Source organism: Bufo bufo, chromosome 3, assembly GCF_905171765.1.
Source record: "Bufo bufo chromosome 3, aBufBuf1.1, whole genome shotgun sequence".
Taxonomy (NCBI): domain Eukaryota; kingdom Metazoa; phylum Chordata; class Amphibia; order Anura; family Bufonidae; genus Bufo; species Bufo bufo.
Window position 1 is genome coordinate 314564168 of NC_053391.1, and position 23131 is coordinate 314587298.

General features: G+C 43.5%; 1 protein-coding gene across 3 annotated transcripts in view; it reads left to right on the forward strand.

The window, feature by feature from the left end:
* The window catches only part of LOC120995232 (transcription elongation factor A protein 3-like), a 101151-nt gene that overhangs the window by 40187 nt on the left and 37833 nt on the right, over positions 1-23131 (forward strand). For all 3 annotated transcript variants that reach the window (XM_040424300.1, XM_040424299.1, XM_040424301.1), the window contains exons 7-8: positions 19722-19790; positions 21714-21767. In XM_040424300.1, the coding sequence (XP_040280234.1) occupies positions 19722-19790; positions 21714-21767 (123 nt within the window). The remainder of the gene's footprint in view (positions 1-19721; positions 19791-21713; positions 21768-23131) is intronic.

Sequence of the window (23131 nt, forward strand, 5' to 3'; positions counted from 1 at the left end):
GACATCTGAATGGAGCTTTACAGGGGGTTGATCAATGACAGGGGTGTAATCAATGACAGGGGGGTGATCAGGGAGTCTATATGGGGTGATAACCACAGTCATTGATCATGCCCCTGTAAGGCTTCATTCAGACGTCCGGATGCGTTTTGCGGATCGGATCCATCTATCAGTGCATCCGTAAAAATCATGCGGACATCTGAATGGAGCTTTACAGGGGGTTGATCAATGACAGGGGTGTAATCAATGACAGGGGGGGTGATCAGGGAGTCTATATGGGGTGATAACCACAGTCATTGATCATGCCCCTGTAAGGCTTCATTCAGACGTCCGGATGCGTTTTGCGGATCCGATCCATCTATCAGTGCATCCGTAAAAATCATGCGGACATCTGAATGGAGCTTTACAGGGGGGTAATCAATGACAGGGGGGTGATCACCACAGTCATTGATCATGCCCCTGTAAAGCTTCATTCAGACGTCCGTATGCGTTTTGCGGATCAGATCCATCTATCAGTGCATCCGTAAAAATCATGCGGACATCTGAATGGAGCTTTACAGGGGGGTAATCAATGACAGGGGGGTAATCAATGACAGGGGGGTGATCAGGGAGTCTATATGGGGGATCACCACAGTCATTGATCACTCCCCTGTAAGGCTGCATTCAGACGTCCGTATGATTTTTACGGATCCGATCAGTCTATCAGTGGATCCGTAAAAATCATGCGGACATCTGAATGGAGCTTTACAGGGGGGTGATCAATGACAGGGGGGTAATCAATGACAGGGGGGTGATCAGGGAGTCTATATGGGGTGATCAGGGGTGATCAAGGGTGAATAAGGGGTTAATAAGTGACAGGGGGGGGGTGTAGTGTAGTGGTGCTTGGTGCAACATATTACTGAGCTACCTGTGTCCTCTGGTGGTCGATCCAAACAAAGGGGACCACCAGAGGACCAGGTAGCAGGTATATTAGACGCTGTTATCAAAACAGCGTCTAATATACCTGTTAGGGGTTAAAAAAATCACATCTCCAACCTGCCAGCGAACGATCGCCGCTGGCAGGCTGGAGATCCACTCCCTTACCTTCCGATCCTGTGAACGCGCGCGCCTGTGTGCGCGCGTTCACAGGAAATCTCGCGTCTCGCGAGAGGACGCACCGGCGCGTCCACCCAGAACAACAGGACCGCCGCAAAGACGCAATCCTGCGTACGGCAGTCCTGGGGTGGTTAATGAAACCCACCTGGGAGGACCCTATCAGGGCAGGCATTAATAGGCTCAGTCTGTCCGCCAATATTTTAGTCAATATCTTGAGGTCCTGATTAATGAGCGAGATCGGGCGGTATGAACCTGGATCTTGTGGGTCCTTATTTGGTTTAAGTATCAATTTAATGTGGGCAACATTAGCATGAGCAGGGAAACTACCTGTGTGTAAAAGATGGTTAAAATATTCCGTCAGTGTGGGGGCAAGATTTTCTTGTAGCACTTTGTAGAATTCTCCTGAGAATCCGTCAGGGCCTGGCGCCTTTCCGTTGTGTAGGGAACGTATTATATGTAGCACTTCCTCAGCCGTTATTTCCGCATTTATAGATCCCTGCTGTTCCTCTGTTAGGGAAGGTAATTTAACGTCTGACAGAAATCTCCTACCCTTTTCAGGGTCTTCTGGGGTGTCGCTATAGAGACTCTCATAATATTTTCCTAGCAGATCATTTATCAATTTAGGATTTGTTTGGACCACTCCCCCCTCTCCTTTCAGAGCTGTGATGACTGTAGGAGTCCTCTTGCCCCGTGCTAGGTTGGCCAGCATTTTGCCTGACTTATTCCCAAATCTGAACAGATCCGTCTGGAATTCTGACCTATACATTGCCTCTCGTTTATCTACCCAAACTTCAAAGGTATTTCTAGCTGCAATCCAGGCCTCCTTGTGCTGAGTGGTAGCCACCCGGAGAAATTGAGTGTATGCCTTTCTAAGGGCCGAGCTAGCCTCCTGATATTGTTTAGCAACCACCTTGCGTAGATTACTGACATAACCGAGAATTCGACCCCTCAGAACCGCTTTTGCAGCCTCCCAATGGGTCGAAACATCTGATGCATCACGGGGATTGTCACCCTGAAACTCCCACCACCAACCTTGTAGTGTATCTTTGAAATTGTCATCCTTGGCAAGAAAAGAAGGAAAGCGCCATATAAAATCAGTTCCTCTAGGGTAGGTATCCTGCAAGGAAATGGAAACAGGTGAGTGGTCAGAAATTAGTAAGTCATGAATTTCAGCTGATACCACCCTAGATGACATATGCAGAGGAAGGAAAAGATAGTCAATACGAGACCATACATTATGTGCGTGTGAAAAATGCGTATACTCCCTGTCCTCAGGATGTAGAGAGCGCCAGGTATCATATAAACCTGTAGAAGTTAGAAAGGGAGGTATAACCTTGTCAGAGAGTCTTTGCGAGCTGACCATCCCCTCCTCCCTCTTCCGGTCTTCCAGAACAGAGGCGACTGAGTTAAAATCACCACCCACAATTCTGTTGTGGGTTCCATCCATATGCAGTCTGTTCTCCAGAAGAGCGTAAAAGGGGGCATTATTTTCATTTGGGGCATACACATTATGAATGCTATAGGAGATCCCTCCTATCTCTACCACCAACTTATGCCATCTGCCTTCACTGTCATGAGACTCTGAAAGTATTTTCCCTGAGAAATTTCTATGTACTAAAGTGAGTACTCCAGCTTTGCGCTCCCTGGCTGAGGATCCGACCACAGAACCTACCCAAAACTTTTTCATACGGAAGAAATCCGTATCCTCCAGATGCGTCTCTTGCAGGAGAACTACATCAGGTTTAAGACGCTTTAGGTGACGTAAAATTTTTGACCGCTTCTGTGGGGAACGTAAGCCCTTGACGTTCCAGGAGATAATTTTCATTTCAGTTCCGGTATGTACGGATCCCCAGACAGAGAAAGCCAAGGGAGAAGGGAAGAGGGAAGGAAGAAGGGGGGGAGGAAAAAAGAACAGAAAAAACGAACAAAAATCAATATAAATACAACCAAATAAAATAAAACTGTCTAAGTGTGTGGTAGCAGGTACCGATCCACTGGACCGGATATGGCTAGATGGTGTCAGCCGTCACAAAATCTAGTTATAGACTTTCCTTTTTTCCGCCATGGCAGAACTCTCACATAACCAGCCTGAACAATTGCTATCTGTACAACTGAACAATAACGGCCCTAATACGGAGCATAAAGCAGAATAATAAAACATTCTTAAACTGGAACAGCTTAGTAGCATTAACAAAATTCTACCCCTAAGGGTTGAGTTTCAACCACATTTAGAATTGAGGAATGTCAACGTCCCCTCCTGGAGGGCCTTTCTTGGCCATTGCGCGAACGGTCATTCCCTCGCCGAACCGCTGGAACCAATGAGTCCTTCAAGGTAGACCGTTGGGGAGAGAGGGATATATCTTGCTGCTCTGAATCAATAATCTCATCCAAAGCCTCCTCTGCCTCAGTGGAAGATCTAAAAGTGATAGTCCCTCCATGTGCTTTGTGAATCTTTAGAACCGCTGGGAAAAGAAGCTGAAATCTGATGTCCCTTTGGTAGAGTGCAGTGCAGACCGGGCTAAAGGCCTTGCGTTTCTTCGCCACCTCAGCCGAGAAGTCCTCAAATAATAAAATTTTGTGGCCCCTTATAGTTATCTGGTGTCTCCTCCTACGAAAACTGCGAAGTAAAGCCACCTTATCATTGAAATCCAGCAGTTTAAATATAACTTGGCGAGGTCTCCCATCTCCACTGTGGGGAGACTCCGAATTAGAGTCCCTAGTGGCGCCTCTTTCCGGACCAATCCTGTGGGCCCTCTCCACTCGGCAGAAAAACTTTAGGCCCAGGGCCTCTGGCAGTTTTTTCTCACATATATCTAAAAGATCCAATTGTTTAATGGACTCAGGCAGCCCAACCACTCTCAGGTTGTTGCGGCGTGACCTGTTTTCCAGGTCATCAACCTTGAAACGCAGGTATTCCAGGGCATGCTGCTGGGATTTTAAAACAGACTCAGTGTCCCCCGTTTGCTGCTTCAAGGACCGCATCTCTTTCTCCAGGGCCCCAACTTGTATGCTGGTTTGATTTACCTCCTCCCTCAGGGAGTTAAAAGAGGCCAATATTGTCGTTTCCAGTGTTTTCTGGATGTCCGGCATTATACGCATTGCCACTTCAATGGCTAGTTGTTTATAATCTATTGTGGCCGTGCAACCTAGGGGGGACCCCTCTCCCTGGGTATTCTGAGAGCCCTCTTCCCTGAAAAGTAGTGGCTGAGTGTCCGCCATTTTTGCCGCGTTCTGTGAGGCTGCTAGCTGCGCACCTGTAATCTTCTGCCCGCTCCGGAGGAGATATCTTTCCATCGGCTCCTTGCTGCAGGTAAGTGGTGTCAGTCGGACGTCCCTTAGGGCTGAAAAAACAGTTCCCTGCGCTGCCAAATGACCAAAATGTTCGGCGGTATGCAGGAGCTCTGAGCGCTGCGTCCTCACATGGCGGCGCCGGAACCGGAAGTCCTTGTCCGATTATTGATCCACACTGGACCTCACTGCCAAATGGAAACTTGTTTGTAAAGCTTTTTATACCAAACAGAAATTGAATTTGAGCATCACCTAAACTGCTAAGTATATATACATGGTTTCTTCTTTATAAATACACAGCTAAGAGGTTGCTTTAATATATAAAATATGATTATTTCTAATTTACAACCTATACAGCTGGGGAATCAATGCTAATCCACTGCAGTCTAATTATTGAATGTTAGCAATTAAGAGGAAAACCAGACAATAGCACATTAATGAGTAATATAAAATGTACTCTTATATATGCATAAAGGCTATTAGTTGGCAAGTGCTTGTTAACCATGGCTATTAAAGTTTTGGAAAGTGTGTAATTAAGTACAATTGTAGCATATGTAGGAGGTCACTGTATGGATTGCCAGTGTGCAAAATATCATTGGAAATAGCCTATGCTCTGAGCACTTAGCTGAAATTACAGCATATAAATAACATCACAATATTGTTGTCATGATAGCAGAGGCCCTCAACAGAACACTTTATTATGATAAACCATGGGTCATACTTCAAATCGATATCTGTGTCCAGAGTAGCCAAAATATTTCAGAATTTTACATTATACATAATTTTATATTACACCAAGGACGGTCTGAGAAATAACTGATACTGGTATGAAGCAGGTCTCACTACTAGAAGCATTTGTTAATAAAAGGAAAACCTACAGGAGGTTATCCGTTATACACTGGTGAACTAGATCAGCAGTACTGATATGGCAGACAGGTCATACTGAGACAAGTGTATACATATTATACTGTAATTATGTAAGCAGCATACACTGCGTGCAGAATTATTAGGCAAATGAGTATTTTGACCACATCATCCTCTTTATGCATGTTGTCTTACTCCAAGCTGTATAGGCTCGAAAGCCTACTACCAATTAAGTATATTAGGTGATGTGCATCTCTGTAATGAGAAGGGGTGTTGTCTAATGACATCAACACCCTATATTAGGTGTGCATAATTATTAGGCAACTTCCTTTCCTTTGGCAAAATGGGTCAAAAGAAGGACTTGACAGGCTCAGAAAAGTCAAAAATAGTGAGATATCTTGAAGAGGGATGCAGCACTCTTAAAATTGCAAAGCTTCTGAAGCGTGATCATCGAACAATCAAGTGTTTCATTCAAAATAGTCAACAGGGTCGCAAGAAGCGTGTGGAAAAACCAAGGCGCAAAATAACTGCCCATGAACTGAGAAAAGTCAAGCGTGCAGCTGCCAAGATGCCACTTGCCACCAGTTTGGCCATATTTCAGAGCTGCAACATCACTGGAGTGCCCAAAAGCACAAGGTGTGCAATACTCAGAGACATGGCCAAGGTAAGAAAGGCTGAAAGACGACCACCACTGAACAAGACACACAAGCTGAAACGTCAAGACTGGGCTAAGAAATATCTCAAGACTGATTTTTCTAAGGTTTTATGGACTGATGAAATGAGAGTGAGTCTTGATGGGCCAGATGGATGGGCCCATGGCTGGATTGGTAAAGGGCAGAGAGCTCCAGTCCGACTCAGATGCCTGCAAGGTGGAGGTGGAGTACTGGTTTGGGCTGGTATCATCAAAGATGAGCTTGTGGGGCCTTTTCGGGTTGAGGATGGAGTCAAGCTCAACTCCCAGTCCTATTGCCAGTTTCTGGAAGACACCTTCTTCAAGCAGTGGTACAGGAAGAAGTCTGCATCCTTCAAGAAAAACATAATTTTCATGCAGGACAATGCTCCATCACACGCGTCCAAGTACTCCACAGCGTGGCTGGCAAGAAAGGGTATAAAAGAAGAAAATCTAATGACATGGCCTCCTTGTTCACCTCATCTGAACCCCATTGAGAACCTGTGGTCCATCATCAAATGTGAGATTTACAAGGAGGGAAAACAGTACACCTCTCTGAACAGTGTCTGGGAGGCTGTGGTTGCTGCTGCACGCAATGTTGATAGTGAACAGATCAAAACACTGACAGAATCCATGGATGGCAGGCTTTTAAGTGTCCTTGCAAAGAAAGGTGGCTATATTGGTCACTGATTTGTTTTTGTTTTGTTTTTGAATGTCAGAAATGTATATTTGTGAATGTTGAGATGTTATATTGGTTTCACTGGTAAAAATAAATAATTGAAATGGGTATATATTTGTTTTTTGTTAAGTTGCCTAATAATTATGCACAGTAATAGTCACCTGCACACACAGATATCCCCCTAAAATAGCTAAAACTAAAAACAAACTAAAAACTACTTCCAAAAATATCCAGCTTTGATATTAATTAGTTTTTTGGGTTCATTGAGAACATGGTTGTTGTTCAATAATAAAATTAATCCTCAAAAATACAACTTGCCTAATAATTCTGCACTCCCTGTATAATTCAGTAATAGAGGAGTCTCTGAAGTCTTGTCATATATGCATTATGGAGGTAATGGATTTCTATGGTATTCTTAATTGAGCTGTTTTAGGCTACTTTCACACTAGCGTTAATATTTTCTGGTGTTGAGATCGGTCATAGGGTCTCAATACCGGGAAAAGACGCATGCTGCAGTTTGCTTTCTGTCCTGGGATGCAGAGCAAGACGGATCTGTTTTCTCTGACACAATCTGACCCAATAGAAAACGGATCCATCCCCCATTGACTTTCAATGGAGTTCATGACGGATCTGTATTGGCTATGTTAAAGATAATACAACCAGATCTGTCCATAACGGATGCAGATGGTTGTATTATCAGTAACGGAAGCATTTTTGCTGAACCCTGCCGGATCCAGCAAAAACGCTAGTGTGAACGTAGCCTTATGCAGTTATTACTTCTGTCTGACTCAATGCAATAGGACATGAGTAGATCCAACAATAACAACTTTATGCAGGCTGTAATACAGGCTCTAAAACAATCTATTCCCATATTGGAATACTTTCTTCAATGAGTAATAGAATGAGTGTGATGGAAACATTTCCACAGAAAAATGACTAAGGAGTAGTTTGAAACCGCTAAGTACCAATGCAAAATTTGTATTAGGACTCCCAACTAGTTCTAGTATACTTACATTAGACCTTTTGGCTCTTCTTATGGGGGCCATACATATTAGTCTAAAGTTGATCAAAAAGGACAATTTTAACCAAACTGATCGTTCATTGGGTGAAATTTAACAATAAATGATCATTTTAGCCAACCAATAACAGCCCATTAAAAAAGAAAAATACCAATTTTGCCACTGTTTAAAATTGTGCATTTTACTGCATTAATGTTACTTGAAGGACTCAGGATAAGACATAGAAACATGTTCAGACTTGGATAATAACTTCAGGAGCCCAGGCAAACAGAAACATAGACTTGGAACTTGTTCAGTCTTGGATAATAACTTCAAGAACCCAGGCAAGCATAGTCTTGGAACTCTTTCAGACTTGGAAAATAACTTCAAGAACCCAGGCATACAGATAGTAGCAGGCAGACAGAATATGTTTGGAACCTAGAACTATCACAGAAAACCAGTCCAAACTGTAACTACTGCACAGAATAGTGTACACCTGGCAGTAACTTCCGGAACCCGGACATACCACATAATAGCAGGCTGACATGGAACTTCAGAACCCAGACACACTTGACAGGAACAGGCACATACAAGGCAAAGCTTCAGGAACAGGTTTAATACTTCAGAAGCAAACACTATTGCACAGAAGCAGATATCGTTGCACAGCCAGGGTCTGGCTACACACTTCAGACAGAACTTACCTCAAACAGACAGAGCTTAGGAACTAAATAGTACAACTAACAAGCACATGGGCAACAGGTGCAGATTCATACGTAGACTGGGGAATTACCTGTCACGGTAGGTAGGTAAGCAGGGAAATAACCAAACTTAGGGAAAACAAAGAACAATTGACTAGGCCCAAAAGCTAGGGAGAAAAGGATCACCTCCTAGCGATCCCTAAGGCTTTCCCTATATTGCTGTGCACATGTGCATATCCTAATGGTGGATATGCACATGCCCTCGTGCCTAAGTCTATACACACTGGGAAAACCCTGAGCAGTAAGGAAAAGGGAAGAGGTGACCTGCTTCTTCAAACAGGAGGAAGCAAGCGTCTCCCTAGAGGCCTAGATAAAAGATACCAAGGGGAGGAACAGAGGACTTATCTTGAGCTGAGCTGGAGCAGACGATCCACAACACATCCAAAGCCCACAGGAATTAACTATTTCCCGTACAGGCCACTGGGAGAAGGAGGAATAAATAGCCTCGCTAACAAACAACCCAGTATACCTGAGGGAAGGTGGATCCAGCTCAAACCCAAACCAAAACAAAGAGAAGAGTCTTACATGTGCAGACAGTCTGACAGATCTCTGCACATTCATAGGGCAAGGCGGGACATTAACCCTAAGGATTCAGATTGGAGAGAGCACATGTCACAATACAGCTATTTACACCCACAAGTATCCACAGCCAGTATGTATGGAACAGAGGCGGATGTGCACTGCCACACTGAAACATACCACAAGTACTCAGCAACCAGCCCACATGACAATGGCGTACAGTGAATAGATGTGTAAAAATTAATATACCAGTTTAATTCAACACATTTTACTGTGTCAATATACCAGTTTAATTCAATGCATTTTACTGCATTATTATTCCAGTTTAATTCAATGCATTGTACTGTATCAATATACCAGTTTAATTTAACACATTTTACTGTATTATACTATTGTAAATTGTCAATACCAGTGTAATCTCTGAGTCTGACACCATACCTTTGATGTAGGGCTCAGCATATTACTCCTGCTTCTCCTCTTTACAGCCCCAGAAAAGCCTTTCACTTGCATAATGTTGGTCTTCACTGACCCCCCACAGTGGTGCACCTTCTTTTTTCATAAGAGGCAGAAACACTGTGCGTGCTATATAAGGTACTCAGGGTGTGTCTAGCTGTTAATGACTTGTGTGAGAATAGTCAGTGTTTGGACTGCCATGAGGGGAGGTTCAGGTGGGTTAAGGGCCTTATGCATAGATGTTTTGACTGTGGTAGTAGTAGTGGCACCTGTATCTGATGTTGATAGCGGTATGGGCAGTAGTCATGGCAACAGTGGCACATATAGAGCTGGGAATCGGAAGGGGGAACAAGGAGCTCAAGATGACATATCACAGTCTAATAAAAGTGGTGGGGAGGGTGATGAATATGATTCTGATTGTTTGTTGGACAGTACTTGGCAGCGGGGTGCTGAGGAGGAGGGGACATCAGAAGAGGAGGGTGGTGGCCACGATGGTGGCAATAAGGAGTTGAGGCAATGTATTGCCAAAACCTCCAAATGAACTGCCAAAGCCAAATTTGCTTCTATTGTGGTCAGCTTGGGAACTGGTAATGCCACTGATACTATGGGCACAGGTTCAAAACATGCCGACCTAGGCCAAGCTCAGCTGCTGCTAGTTCTGTGCAAGTACCTCCTATATGGCGTTTTTCCCCCACAGTGCCAGCAGACAGAAGCACTGCCATGTGCGAGATCTGTAGAATTAAAATAAGATGTGGGCTGTCAAGCACAAACATAGGCATCATGGCTCTATTGCAGCACTTGAAGTAGCATCACCAGTTCCAGTAGGAAAATAGAACTGGACAGCAATTGGAAGAAGACTGTCTTCCTTCTCCTGGTCTCCTTTGTGGCAGCCAATATACATTCACATTCAGTACAATGTCGTTGTCATATGCAGTTACTGTTTCTCCGCTTCTCTGTTGTCAGTCATCCATAACAGAATGTGTAGCTAGAAAACAACTATATGCGCCCAGCAATCCGAGGGTGAACTCCTACCTAAGTTACTGGCAGTGCAGTTGTTGCTGTATCACTTTGTGGATTCCGCTGCCTATAGGCAACTGATGGTGTTCGCTCAGCCTCAATGGAAGATACCTAGCTGCCATTATTTCTAAAAAAATAAAAGCCATCCTTGCCTTGTACTCTCACGTGGCAGAGAACATGTCGCTGTGTGACAAGGTGCACTCCACTGTCCACCTGGCGTGGCTGTTATCGGCAGGACCAGTACATGTCTTCATGGCCCACTGGGTAAATGTTTTGCATGGCAGTGGCGACAGAGCACCAAAGCAACAAGGCCAGGTTCTATTGACACCTCCATGTTTGTGTCGGTCTGGTTCCCACACCAGTCTCTTATCCGCATCCTCCTTAATGAACATCTTCCCATCCCCGAAAGAAGCAGGGCAGAGCATTGCTTTCACTCCCTATCCCTCCTATCATATCTGTAAAGTGAAACATTGCCATGCTCTCTTAGAACTGTTAAGCCTGGGCGAGAGAAGCCACACAGCGGATCAGTTGCTTATCTTCATCAAGCAGCAAATATCCCACTGGCTGTATCTTCGCCAACTGCATTTGGGCAAGGTGGTCAACAAAAATGAAACATCATTGCTGCACTGCATTTGGGGGAAATAACAGATGCTCCCTGCATGGCGCACCTGATAAATTTAGTGGTGCAACAGTTTTTGAAAAAGTATTGTGACTTACAGAAGGCGCTAGCTTTGTCCAGGAGAGTGTCCATGTATTTCAGCTATTCTTAAAGGGGTATTCTCATCTTAATGATCACTGTTAAATCTGTTAATGATTTGACAGTAATCATTTTTCTAAATACATTTTATTACCCAATTCCCACCCTTTTTTAGAAAATAAGTCCCCTCTTACCTGATGTTGTCTTTGGTCTCCCCTGGTTACGGCCACCTCTCCTGTCGAATCCCGCCGGGCCGCGCTTGCGCATAAGACTGAAGATTCTCTCCCGGCCGGTCCGCGCAATGTCCTGAATGCGCACGCTGCCGCGCATGCGCCATGATGACTTCTTCCTGGCCAGTATAGTACAGAGCCGCGAACGCACACGACGACTCTGTACTGTACAGGCCAGGAATAAGTCACCATGGCACATGCGCGGCGGAGTGCGCGTTCAGGACATTGCGCGGCCTGGCCGGGAGAAAATCTTCAGTCTTCTGCGCAAGCGCGGCCCGGCCGCGAGAAGAATCCAGGAAGTGAACGTCGCGCTCAAGGAAGGTAAGTATGAAAAGAGAAGATGAGAATACCCCTTTAAGTTGTTAAGGATACCTTTCAGCAACAGAACAGTCTTCCTTTGCATAACTTGATCTGCAACATTCGAACTCACTGGAATTCCACCTTGCATGTGCTGGAGGGTCTGTACAAACAGCTTAAAGTAGTAAATGATTACATTATGCACCAGACCACCACAGCAGGGAGCATGTTATATTTTTAAGTCGGGCAGTAGCAGCTCATCAGGGATGCATGTCACATACTCGGCCCTTTGAAGAGGCAACCAGATTTATCTGTTTGGTCTAGACCGTACCAAAAATGCCCCTCTGATCTCTTTCCCAATTAATCCAAACAAACTTACCAACCAAGGTGTGCAGAGTCTCTCTCACAATTAATTCTCTCTTCCATGGTAGCACTACATTGCCCAACTGTAGGGTGTAGTCTTTAACAGATGGCCAGTCTGTCTCAGAAATATGGCAGGACACCTGAGGCTTTTCCCCAACCAAATGAAGTGAAGTCCACAGCCTACATTCATGCAGATTGGAACAGTTTGCTCTCGCTGTATTGTCTTGTCAAGCCTCCAGTTTGATCTCAGTGAGAGTTTTCAGAGAGGCAGGTGGCAGTGTCACACACAAATGGACAAAGTTGTCCTCCACAAGTGTACAAAACATCACATTTGTCAAAATGAATGAGGTATGGATACTAATCCAAAAAAATCCAAGCCAGAGGAGACTTAAATAACAGCAAAGGAACAGCAGGGGGAGCCAGATGACTGGAAATTCACCGTCACCTGCACATGCAGGCACCAGCCTTTTGTATTGAGTGAGGAACAGCTCATGCCATTGTCCCTGCACGGGTGGAGCTGCCGGCTGAGCATCCTGATGCTCTGAAACCCCGGCGTGCCACACTATTGGCCTGGGGCTCCAATGTCAGAGCGGGCCACCCAGCCGACCTGGTTCTCCCAGAAACCGGACACTGCTGCTGCAGGTTTGTCAGGGTGTAACTCATGAAATCTCTTAATCAACCAATCCACATGGACCTCTACTCAGGACCATAACCTTTCCAGTGAATCAAATATTGCAACTTATTATGGACCCTTCTAGATTCTAGAATTCTTCCTACCTCAAATTCTGTTTCACCTTTCACCTCCACCGGAACCAGAGGAGTTACATATTTTTTTTAACAAAGAATCCGTCAATTTCAGATGGAAAAATACAGGATTAATAACCTCTAGAATTTTGTATGGACCAATGAAATTAGGCGCAATTTTTTTGGACGGTACCTTTAGACAAATATTTTTTGTTGATAACTACACTTTGTCACCCAGCACTAAATTACCCACTTGAGATCTCCTTCTCTTAGCGGTTCTTTTTTTGTACCTCCTAGGAAATTCAGCCTTTCAGTCTGCTACTTTTTCAGTTTTTGGGTGAAAGGCTGATGAGAATGAGAGATTGAAACCCAAACTTCTACAAAGAGATCTCCAAAATTTCCATGCAAATTTAATTCCTCTGTCCAACACAATATTTTCATGAATACCATGAAGTTTAGCAATATGATCCAAAAATATTGAAGATAATTCCTTTGCAGAAGGAAGCTCAATGGAACAAAATGGGACATTTTAGAAAACCTGTCCACAACCACCCAGATAATGGTCTTCTCTTGGGAATGTGGAAGATCCGTTATAAAATCCATGGAGACGTGTGACCAAGGCCTCTTGGGACTAGGCAAAGGATACGGCTCTCCAGCAGGATGAGTTCTAGGAGACTTGGACCACACAGACCTATGTCTGGATATGTTTAGACATAGTCGCCCACCAATAATGCCTAGACACCAACATACTAGTGCCTTCAATAACCCGATGTCCACTCAACACAGTGTTGTTGAGTCATGTAACTCAGACAATAAAGGGGTACAAAACCCCCCAGGGACAAAAAATTTACCTGCAGGAGTACCATCAGGTACCTGAATCAGATAAGCGGAGATCTCGGAGTCCAGATCAGGAGAATTAGCAGAAACCACAATTCCTGCAAGTAAAATTGGAACAGGCTCAGACTTCAGGTCTTGAGTGGCACTAAAGCTTCTGGACAAGGTATCAGCCTTGCCGTTTTTGGAACCAGGCCTATAGGTAACAACAAAATTAAAAACGTGTAAAAAACAAAGCTCAACGTGCCTATCTAAGGTTAATTCTTTTGGCGGACTCCAGAAACATCAGATTCTTATGGTCACTATGGACCACTACCTGGTGTGTAGCCCCCTCTAGGAAATGATGCCATTCCCCAAAAGCCCACTTGATAGCCAAAAGCTCAAGATTGCCAATGTCATAGTTAGCTTCAGCAGCAGAACATTTTCTAGAAAATTATGCACATTGCTTTATAGTGAAGGTAGATGTGCCCTCAGACAGAACCGCTCCCACTTCAACCTCAGAAGCATTGACCTCCACAATAAAAGGTCTACAGGTGAAACTTGAAAAATTTGAATATCGTGCAAAGTTCATTTATTTCAGTAATACAACTTAAAAGGTGAAACTAACATATGAGATAGACTCATTACATGCAAAGCGAGATATTTCAAGCATTTATTTGTTATAATTTGGATGATTATGGCTTATAGCTTATGAAACCCTAGTCACAATTTTGAGGTACCCTTTGCTCAGGGGGTATGGATTAAATAGCTGACTAGAGTGTGACACTTTGAGCCTAGAATATTGAACCTTTTCACAAAATTCTAATTTTAAGCTGCATTAATGCAATTCCTTTTAATTCGCATTACTGAAATAAATGGACTTTTGCACAATATTCTAATTTTTAGAGTTTCACCTGTATTCTGATCCAGTTGGGTAAGAATTGGAGCTTCATCACAATATTTTTTCAACCTCTCAAAGGTAATTGTAGCTTCTGGCTTCCAATTAACAACATCCACACCTTTCTGGTTTAGATCTCTGAGAGGTTTGGCAATAACAGAAACATTTTCTATTATAATTGGCAAAGCAAGGCCTTGAGAGATTTTGGTTGAACCCAGTCTATAATTGCCTGGACCTTAACTGGGTCCATATGAAAAGAATTCAAGGATATAATATACCCCAAGAATGGTACCTCTTTGGCACCAAACAGACTTTTTTTTAAAATGTAATAGATAATCATGTAATATCTGTATCATGATGAACATAAGAATTTAGATCGGAAGAGTACACTAAAATATCATCTACATGGAAAACCAAACATTTTCCTACAAATTGTCGAAACAATACGCTTGCCAAATTTTGAAAGACCGCAAGGGCATTACTTAAACTAAATGACATCACCAAATACTCAAAGTGTCCCTCCGGGATATTAAAGGCTGTTTTCCACTCATCCCCTTGATGTGAATGAGGTTAAAAAAAAACCTAAAGGCCTAACTTGGTGAACCATTTAGCTACCTGAATCTGATTAAGGGTCCATTCACACGTCCGTTGTTTCTTTCCTGATCTGTTCCGTTTTTTGTGGAACAGATCTGGACCCATTCATTTTCAATGGGTCCTGAAAAAAATCGGACAGCTCAATGTCTGATCCTATTAAGCTCCCAGTAGTCTAAGACCCACATCCCTTTTTTTTTTTTTTTACAAAAAAAGAATCCCGTCCCCATAGGAGAAACAGACGATTGGATATGACCCTTTACCAGACTTTCTTTAATGTAGTCTTTCATGGCTTGATGGTCCGGACCAGAGAAATAAAAAATGTGCACTTTCTGAAATTTGAAGTCAAGAATCAACTCCTTTGCGCAGTCGGAGAGGGAGAGAATTAAAGCTAGGTTCACATCCTAAAACTCATTAATGAGTCTTGATCTCCAAAATTTCGATACAAATCGAATTCCTCTGTCCAACACAATATTTTCATGAATACCATGAAGTTTAGCAATATGATCCAAAAATATTGAAGATAATTCCTTTGCAGAAGAAAGCTTTCTCAATGGAACGAAATAGGACAAGTGCAGAGGAATCACTTGCTACAAAGCAAGATAAAGATGATCCGAACAATCTCTACCTCAACTTTCTAATTACCCTGTTTCCCAGTTAATAACAGGATTATGAACCTGTAACCAAGGTATTCCTAGCAAGACATCAACAGTTAGTTCTCTTATAACCAGAAATGAACAAATTTCAGAGTGAAGGATCCCCACTGACATAGTGATCTCAGGAGTACAGAATTTAATACCATTCTTCCCCAGGATGGTAGAATCAGTCTACAAAAGTCTCTCCTGTCAGTTTTGTATTCCCAAACTGAACACAAATAGGCAACATAATTCTCTTAGAGACATTACTAAATACCTTTTTTCAGGATTACCTTTTTACAACCTCTCTCGGCTCTGTCTCCATATCCCATGAAGGGCATTTGGGACACGACTTGACCCATTGATCCATAGCACCGCAATAGAAGCAAAGTCCTTGATGTCTTCTGAGAGTTATTTGTTTCACAGAGAGAGAGAGAGAGAGAGAGAGAGGTGGCATTAAGCTGCGTAGGTTCTTTCAGGTCAGAAACCAGTACAGGGGAAGTAGGCACTGGATCTGGAGGATGCTGGGAACCTGCAAAACCATGCGTTTCTTATTTAATTCTCTAAGCTGACAATCTAAACGTACTTCAAGCATCATAGTTTTGTCTAAAGAGTTGAGAGTAGGATAGCTGATAAGTAAATCCTTCAGGAGCGGATTGGCCATAGACCTTACAGGGACATTTCCTGGTGGGCCGATGGCCAGGGGTCCGCCCAAGCCCTCCTCTCTGCCGCTGGCTGGATACATAAGTTATCAGTGGTAATTAACTCTGTTAGAATCAGGTACTTATGTATCCGGCCAGCGACATGCCCTCCTGAATTCAACTATGTCCCGCATCTCACCTCCTAAGCACCCTGCTCCATATCTTAATAGGAAAAGAGGAGAGAAAAGTATCCTCTATTGATGACCAACTTAGAGGGACAGCTTTTGGGGCAATATATTGTGTGGCACTGTGGTATTTTGCGCTGACCCTCCTACTTTTGTTGTCCTGCCTCCTGTCAATTTAGACCCTCCTACAATATGGGGCCACTTTTAGGTATTTTATAGCCACTTCAGTTTCCCAATCCGCCCCTGAAATCCTTTAAACCCTCAGAAAGACCCCGGGGAAACTGACACCTTAATGTGGGATCGGTTCATTCGGAAGCAATACACCACTTTCTAAACTCCACACAAAACTCCTCTACAGGCCGACCACCTTGTTTCAAACTGACCAGTTTACTTTCAGCACATGCTGCTTTGTCTGGTTCATCATCCAATAGACCCAGAGCCAAAAATAAATTGCCAACCAAGGCTAAAACAGGTGAATCACAGGGAGGAGAGAATGCCCATTCCTGGGGGTCTCCCTGTAACAATGAAATGACAATTCCTACATGTTGCTGCTCAGAACCAGAAGAAAAAGGCTTGAGTCTGAAGTAAAGTTTCCAGCCCTCCTTAAAAGCAAAAAAAAATTTTCTGTCACCCGCAAACTTCTCAGGAAGTTTGATTTTAGTTTCCAAAGACGGGGAAGCCAAGGTACTGCCCAGCGACCCCTGAATAGTCTCCTGATTATGGACCCTCTGGGCTAAATCCTGGACCATCATGGATAGGCTCTGTATTTGTTCCACTAGATCACGGACCACATTCATGATGCGCAAACAAAAGGCAGAGTTAGGCTTAGGTCGATGAAGACTACAGTCACACACAAACAGGGATAGTGCAGCCCTAATACTTCCCAGACCCCCTATCAACTGGCGTACTGCCAATATAGGCAGACCACGCAGCTGCTATGGGGCCCGTGGGAGGGGGGCCCGGAGTGCATGGAAGGCACCGCCCCCTACGTCTGCAGTTATGTATTTATTATCACCGGGCATTCCATCCCTATCTGGGGCTAATGCAGGCCCTGCTTCCCCACCCCTCCCCCCTATCTGATGACCAATGTCCCACCTGTCTCCTGACATCCTGCAGCACCGCTCATTCTCCTTGCTCTATCTGCTGGGCACTCGCACTGCAGTGAAAAGCTCCTGCTGCCGATTGGCTAGTGTGCGAGTTACAGGCTCAGCAGACAGCAGCAGAGCAGAACTGTGCAGGCGGCGGGAAGCACAGGGCGGCAGTCTTGTATATACCACCCTCACACACTGCAGTTGCCAGTGCCACCACCTGCTGCCTCATTTAGCCACTGCCACCATCCAGTTTCACGGAGTCCCGACTCCAACCAGCCCCCAGGCTCAGTATTGCTGGCTTGCCCCTGGAGCCTGGACTGTTGTGTGCCACAGTGCTGCCACCACAGACAAAGTGAGTTGTACACTCACAGCAGTGACAGACATGTTTAAAAAAAGTTCATGGGGGGTGGTGGCGGGATGGTTATTGGGGGAAGAGGGCAGGAGCAAGCAGAGTTCCTGCAGTGTTGGGTCCCGGGGGACCACAGTTCTATAAGGCTTATTATATAGCGGACACCCCAATGACCTATGCTTGCTGTTGAATTGTTAAAATAGAGGACAGTGTCATGGGGTGATTGTTAGTGGGATGAAAAGGGCAGCAGCAAGCAAAGTTCCTGCAGGGTTGGGGCCCAGGACACCACTGTTCTATAAGGCTGATTAATATATAGAGGACTCAGGACAGTGCATCGCCCTCATCATTTAACCCCTCAGGTGCCACGATCAATGCAGATCGCGGCACCTGTGAGTGAAGGCAGAGGAATATGGTTCCCTCTAATAAAAATAAAAATATGATTTATCCTAAACGGTTTCAAAAGGTTATTTATACATTGTATTTATTTATTTATTAGCAAATGGGTGTGGCACCGGAGGAGCCAGGGGTGGGTAATGGGTGGAGTTAGGGGGCCCAATTATGATTCTTGCTATGGGGCCCAATGATTTTTATGTACGCCCCTGCCCCTATACCTACCTTCTTACACTGTCACCCTAGGCAGTGACCCCACAACTGGGCAGCAGTCCCTGCGCTGAAATACGTGTTAGGGTAACATACAAACAGGGAAGAACAAACACTAAGAGAGTAGTTATACGGTAAAGGGTCAAAAACCAGTCAATGAAGTACAAAAAACACCAGAGGCAAATGAGAAAAACTACGCACCAGAAAGTCAAAAACAAAGAGCTCAACTACAATACCAAATCGCCAGAAGCCAAAAAACATAGTCACAATAATAATCCAGAAAATCTAAACCAGAGGAGTATTCAATAACGGCAAGGGAACAGCAGAAGGGAGCATCCAGAGGACTAGGCTATGGCCTTTTGTACTGATTGAGGAACAGCTCACCCCAGCGTCCCTGCACACTGGGTGGAGCTGCCAGCTGAGCATACTGATGCTCTGAAGCCCTGACTCGCCACATCATTGGTCCAGGGCTCCGATGTCAGAGCGGGAAACCCAGCTGACTTGGTTCACCTGGCATGGAGGCAGCGGTGGGCTGGGGGAACCGTAACAAAGCCACTGTTTCTTCCAACTCTACCATGTGTGTGCATAAATACAGGCAACTGCGTTGATTAAGGCATAATATCTGAATACAGCATTAGCCTCCATACAGGTCCTGATTTCAGTACCTCTATACAGCATCAGTTCCTGAAAGTGTAAATGGTAAAATAATTAATTTTGCAGTAGGTTAGTTTAATTCAGTAATCTCATCATTAAATGTTCAGAACAGATAACTCATAAGTCATGTTCTGAAGTGTTGTAAACATGTTTTAGGCTACTTTCACACTTGCGACAGCAGGGTCCGACAGGCTGTTCCGGCGGGGGAACAGCCTGCCGGATCTGTGCATAAGGCTAGTCCACCATGCTGCCGGAAGTCCGCTTCGGCCCCATTCACCCCGCCAGAACAGCCTGTCAGACCCTGCTGCCGCAAGTGTGAAAGTAGCTTTAATGGGAGATAATAGCATCCTTGGAAATTATTTTCATGAGACAGACCCTTTCATTTTAGGGCATTCATAATTAAGACATGTTATTGGGTGAATCTGTACTGCAAAGAGTGGTGGAGGAGTGTATGGGAAAGTTGAAAGAAACTGCTGGAAGAAGCATATATATATATAAGGTATAAACCCTCTAAACTATAGAAGCAGTCATAGCTCCTTCCTACTATAGAGCACATGACACATTGAAAAGAGTTACCTTTTCATCTCTCTTGCAGTGACTGCCCTGAAAGTGATTCTCCAACTCAGAACCAACAAAAGACTTCCAAGGACTCAAAGCTGAAACGGTAAGGTTTTCTATATGTGATATTTATATCAGTAATATTTATGGTTCTTATGCATAGTTCCACTGTGCTAATCGAAATTGCTTTATTCACCTCTTCCTATTATAAAAATGGTCCCCCTGCCTACCACCACATGCCTTTTAAAATACTAGTGTTAGTTTATGTGACAGATGAGCCTTTTTGGCCCTTGGGCTCCAAGGACCTGGTGCAGCTGACACTGCTGCTCTGGTTCATACGAGGAGACTTTCAGGTTCCTCTGGCAGTCACATGCAGGCTCACTATCCTCCAACACCACCTAAAGTTGTCAGAAGTTTGCTCCCCCCCCCCACCCCCAGCAATCACATACAAGCTTGCTATCTTCCAACACCCCCAAAGTTGTCAGAAGCTTTCTCCACATAGTCCCCCAATTTTCCCCAGTCACATGCAGGCTCAACATCCTCCCACCCTCCAAAGTTGTCAGAAGCTTGTGTCACATTGTTCCCCCATTACCCCCAGCAGTCATGTGCAGGTTCACCATCTTCATGCCCCCCAAAGTTGTCATAAGTTTCTCCACATTGTCACCCGACTCCCATTAATCATATGCAGTCTCACCATCCTACACCCACCCCCAAATTAGTTACAATTTCCCAATTCCCCAATAAGAGATTCTGGAATATCTCATTGAAAATAATAATATAACACCATATCAGCATGGCTTCATGAGAGACCGGTCTTGTCGAACTAATTTAATCAGTTTCTATGAGGAGGTAAGTTCTAGACTTGACTACCACAGTCATATATGGATGTCATATATCTTAATTTCTCAAAAGCATTTGATACTGTACCACATAAAAGGTTAGTATATAAAATTAGAATGCTCGGACTGGGAGAAAACGTCTGTATGTGGGTAATGCTCTAAAAGAATGATAATTCCAAATATACCCTGTATTACTACTGTCAATGCCTATATATGCAGGAGCCAGAACCGAAATACAGGCTGACGTTACTGCAGATCCAGGTCTTCGTGATAGAGTTCACTGCTACAAAACACTACAAGAATCTAAAATGCATACACAACTTGAAATTCCTTGCAGCCCTTTAGGTTATCATGGAATTGCTTCTGCTTGTAAAGAGAGTTAATTATTACTATCAGACTATGCCACCCTATGTAAGAGATGTATAGTGTGGGGATAGGTCCGCTACTCCGCTCTCTTATTAGCCCAAATGACACAAAATAGTGTGCCTTTTGGCTTATAGGAACTATTAAATAGTACAGTGCCCTGCACCTTTGTGGCCCTCTCAGTAATGATTGATTATGGCTGTATATGCACAGAAACCCGGCTACACAGCAGTCCATCAATCACTGCAGACTTATAACTGAGTCCCTTGTAGAAGTCAAACAACCAAAACCCATATTTTGCTAACCCTACGAAGAGCAGCATTGTCTGATGGACTGATCACGTAAAAAATCTACTTCCTATAAAATGTGCTGATATAATTGAATGTATTCTTCTCAATCATAACATAAACAAGAAATGAAACATATGGTGAACTGCAACTATAAAATGCGGTCCCATCAATTGGCTCTTTAATGTAATTAAAGATTGATTCAACTTATTTACAGTAGAGATTGGAACAGTAGATATTGGGTCTGCATTTATGAGTTTTCAGCACACAAATTGTATTTTTTCCTTGGAGGATAGATATTAATCTATAATCTATGATACCTTATATTGTTTTGTCACATGATATTATTTGGGCTTCCAAAAAATAATGTTTCCTAAGTCATTTATTATAGCATACACAGAGTAGGTTTGTGTTGCTATTCCAATATGCACGCAGTATTACTTGTTTAAAATGATAAACCAATTGTAAAACTAATATATTTCATTACTGAAACTTCTAATTACTTCTTAATCTCATATTTATATCCTATCCTCTTTTCAGAAGCCATTCAGCTGATGTTCAGTCTTCATCCCATATTTCTAAGAAGCTAGAAAGGTGAGACTTAGGCCTTGATTCATTAAGACGATCATCTGCTGCCCCAGTATTGATTGGGTCTGTGCTGCCGAAAGAGACATTTACTTTATGGCAAGGTGCAATTAGTCCGTGCGCTAGAATGAAATATAAGGCAGCTCAGAGCTGAACTTTCTTACTGAAAGACAAGAGAAGAACTCACAGTTCAGACAGGAACCCATCTGTGGGTATAATATTACGACAGGTGGTATATAGAGTTCTCAGCAGTCACAGACTACCACCACTAAAGCGTAGCCTTTATTTTACATCATTAATAAATTTAAAAAAATAACCCAAATGATAACATAAAGAAAAACAGTGAATTTATGAAAACAAAATCTGTAGTGCCCTGCCTAAAAACGGAATGGCCTCCCCGATAGGAGCGATCCCATATTAGGAACCTCCTGAGCGCCCTGAGTAGGGGATAAGGCTACCAGCTAATATATGCTGACTGAAAGATCATTACTACCATGATGAGTAGTACAAAATACTCTCAAAAAATAAAAATTATGCACAGAAAATAAAGTAATAAAGTAAATAAGAGTCCAGGTTTGTATATCACTATTGTAAACCAATCCTGATTATAGGTAGCTGTAAAATTGATATTATAGCAAAAAGATGCCATGTTAGTTTATCACTTCATAATCCTGATGTGTTTCATCCATTCATAGTTGGGCTCATCAGGGGACCCGTTGGGTAAATACCTGACCAGGATCAAGTCAATACTTAGATCTGAAAACACTTAAAACAAACCAGTAGGATTTTCCAGTTTAGAGAACAAGACTGGAAATGGTAGATGTCAAAGGAATGGATATAACAGATATCAATAACAGCTCATTAATCTTGTATAGTCTCCCTATGAGAGGGAGAACTATTAAAAATAAACCAATCGGCTACTTGCGTGTCCACTTGGTAAAGAACGGATGATACTGTTGTACAGGAGCCAAGTATCCTCATATATCGATCAAAAGGTGGACAGCAGTAGACGAATATCACAGTCATCTATAGATGAATTAGGCGCTGTATACAGTAGTATAAGGGAGCTGGTGGATTTTAGTTGCATACCAGCAAAGCACAGAGACCCTCTGCCATCCTGATGGTGACACAGGACCACTACATACAGTGCCCTATCCACACACAGGTAACTGTGTCACACATCTATTGCTGTGTATTCCTATACTGGGCTCCTGCAGCAAAATGTTATCTGTGCTTTGCTGGTATGCAAGTAAAATCCACCAGCTCCCTTATACTACTGTATACAGTGCCTAATTCATCTAATAAATTTATTTATATAGTGCCACCATATTCGGCAGAGCTTTTCAAATTCATAGGGTTCATGTACGAAACAA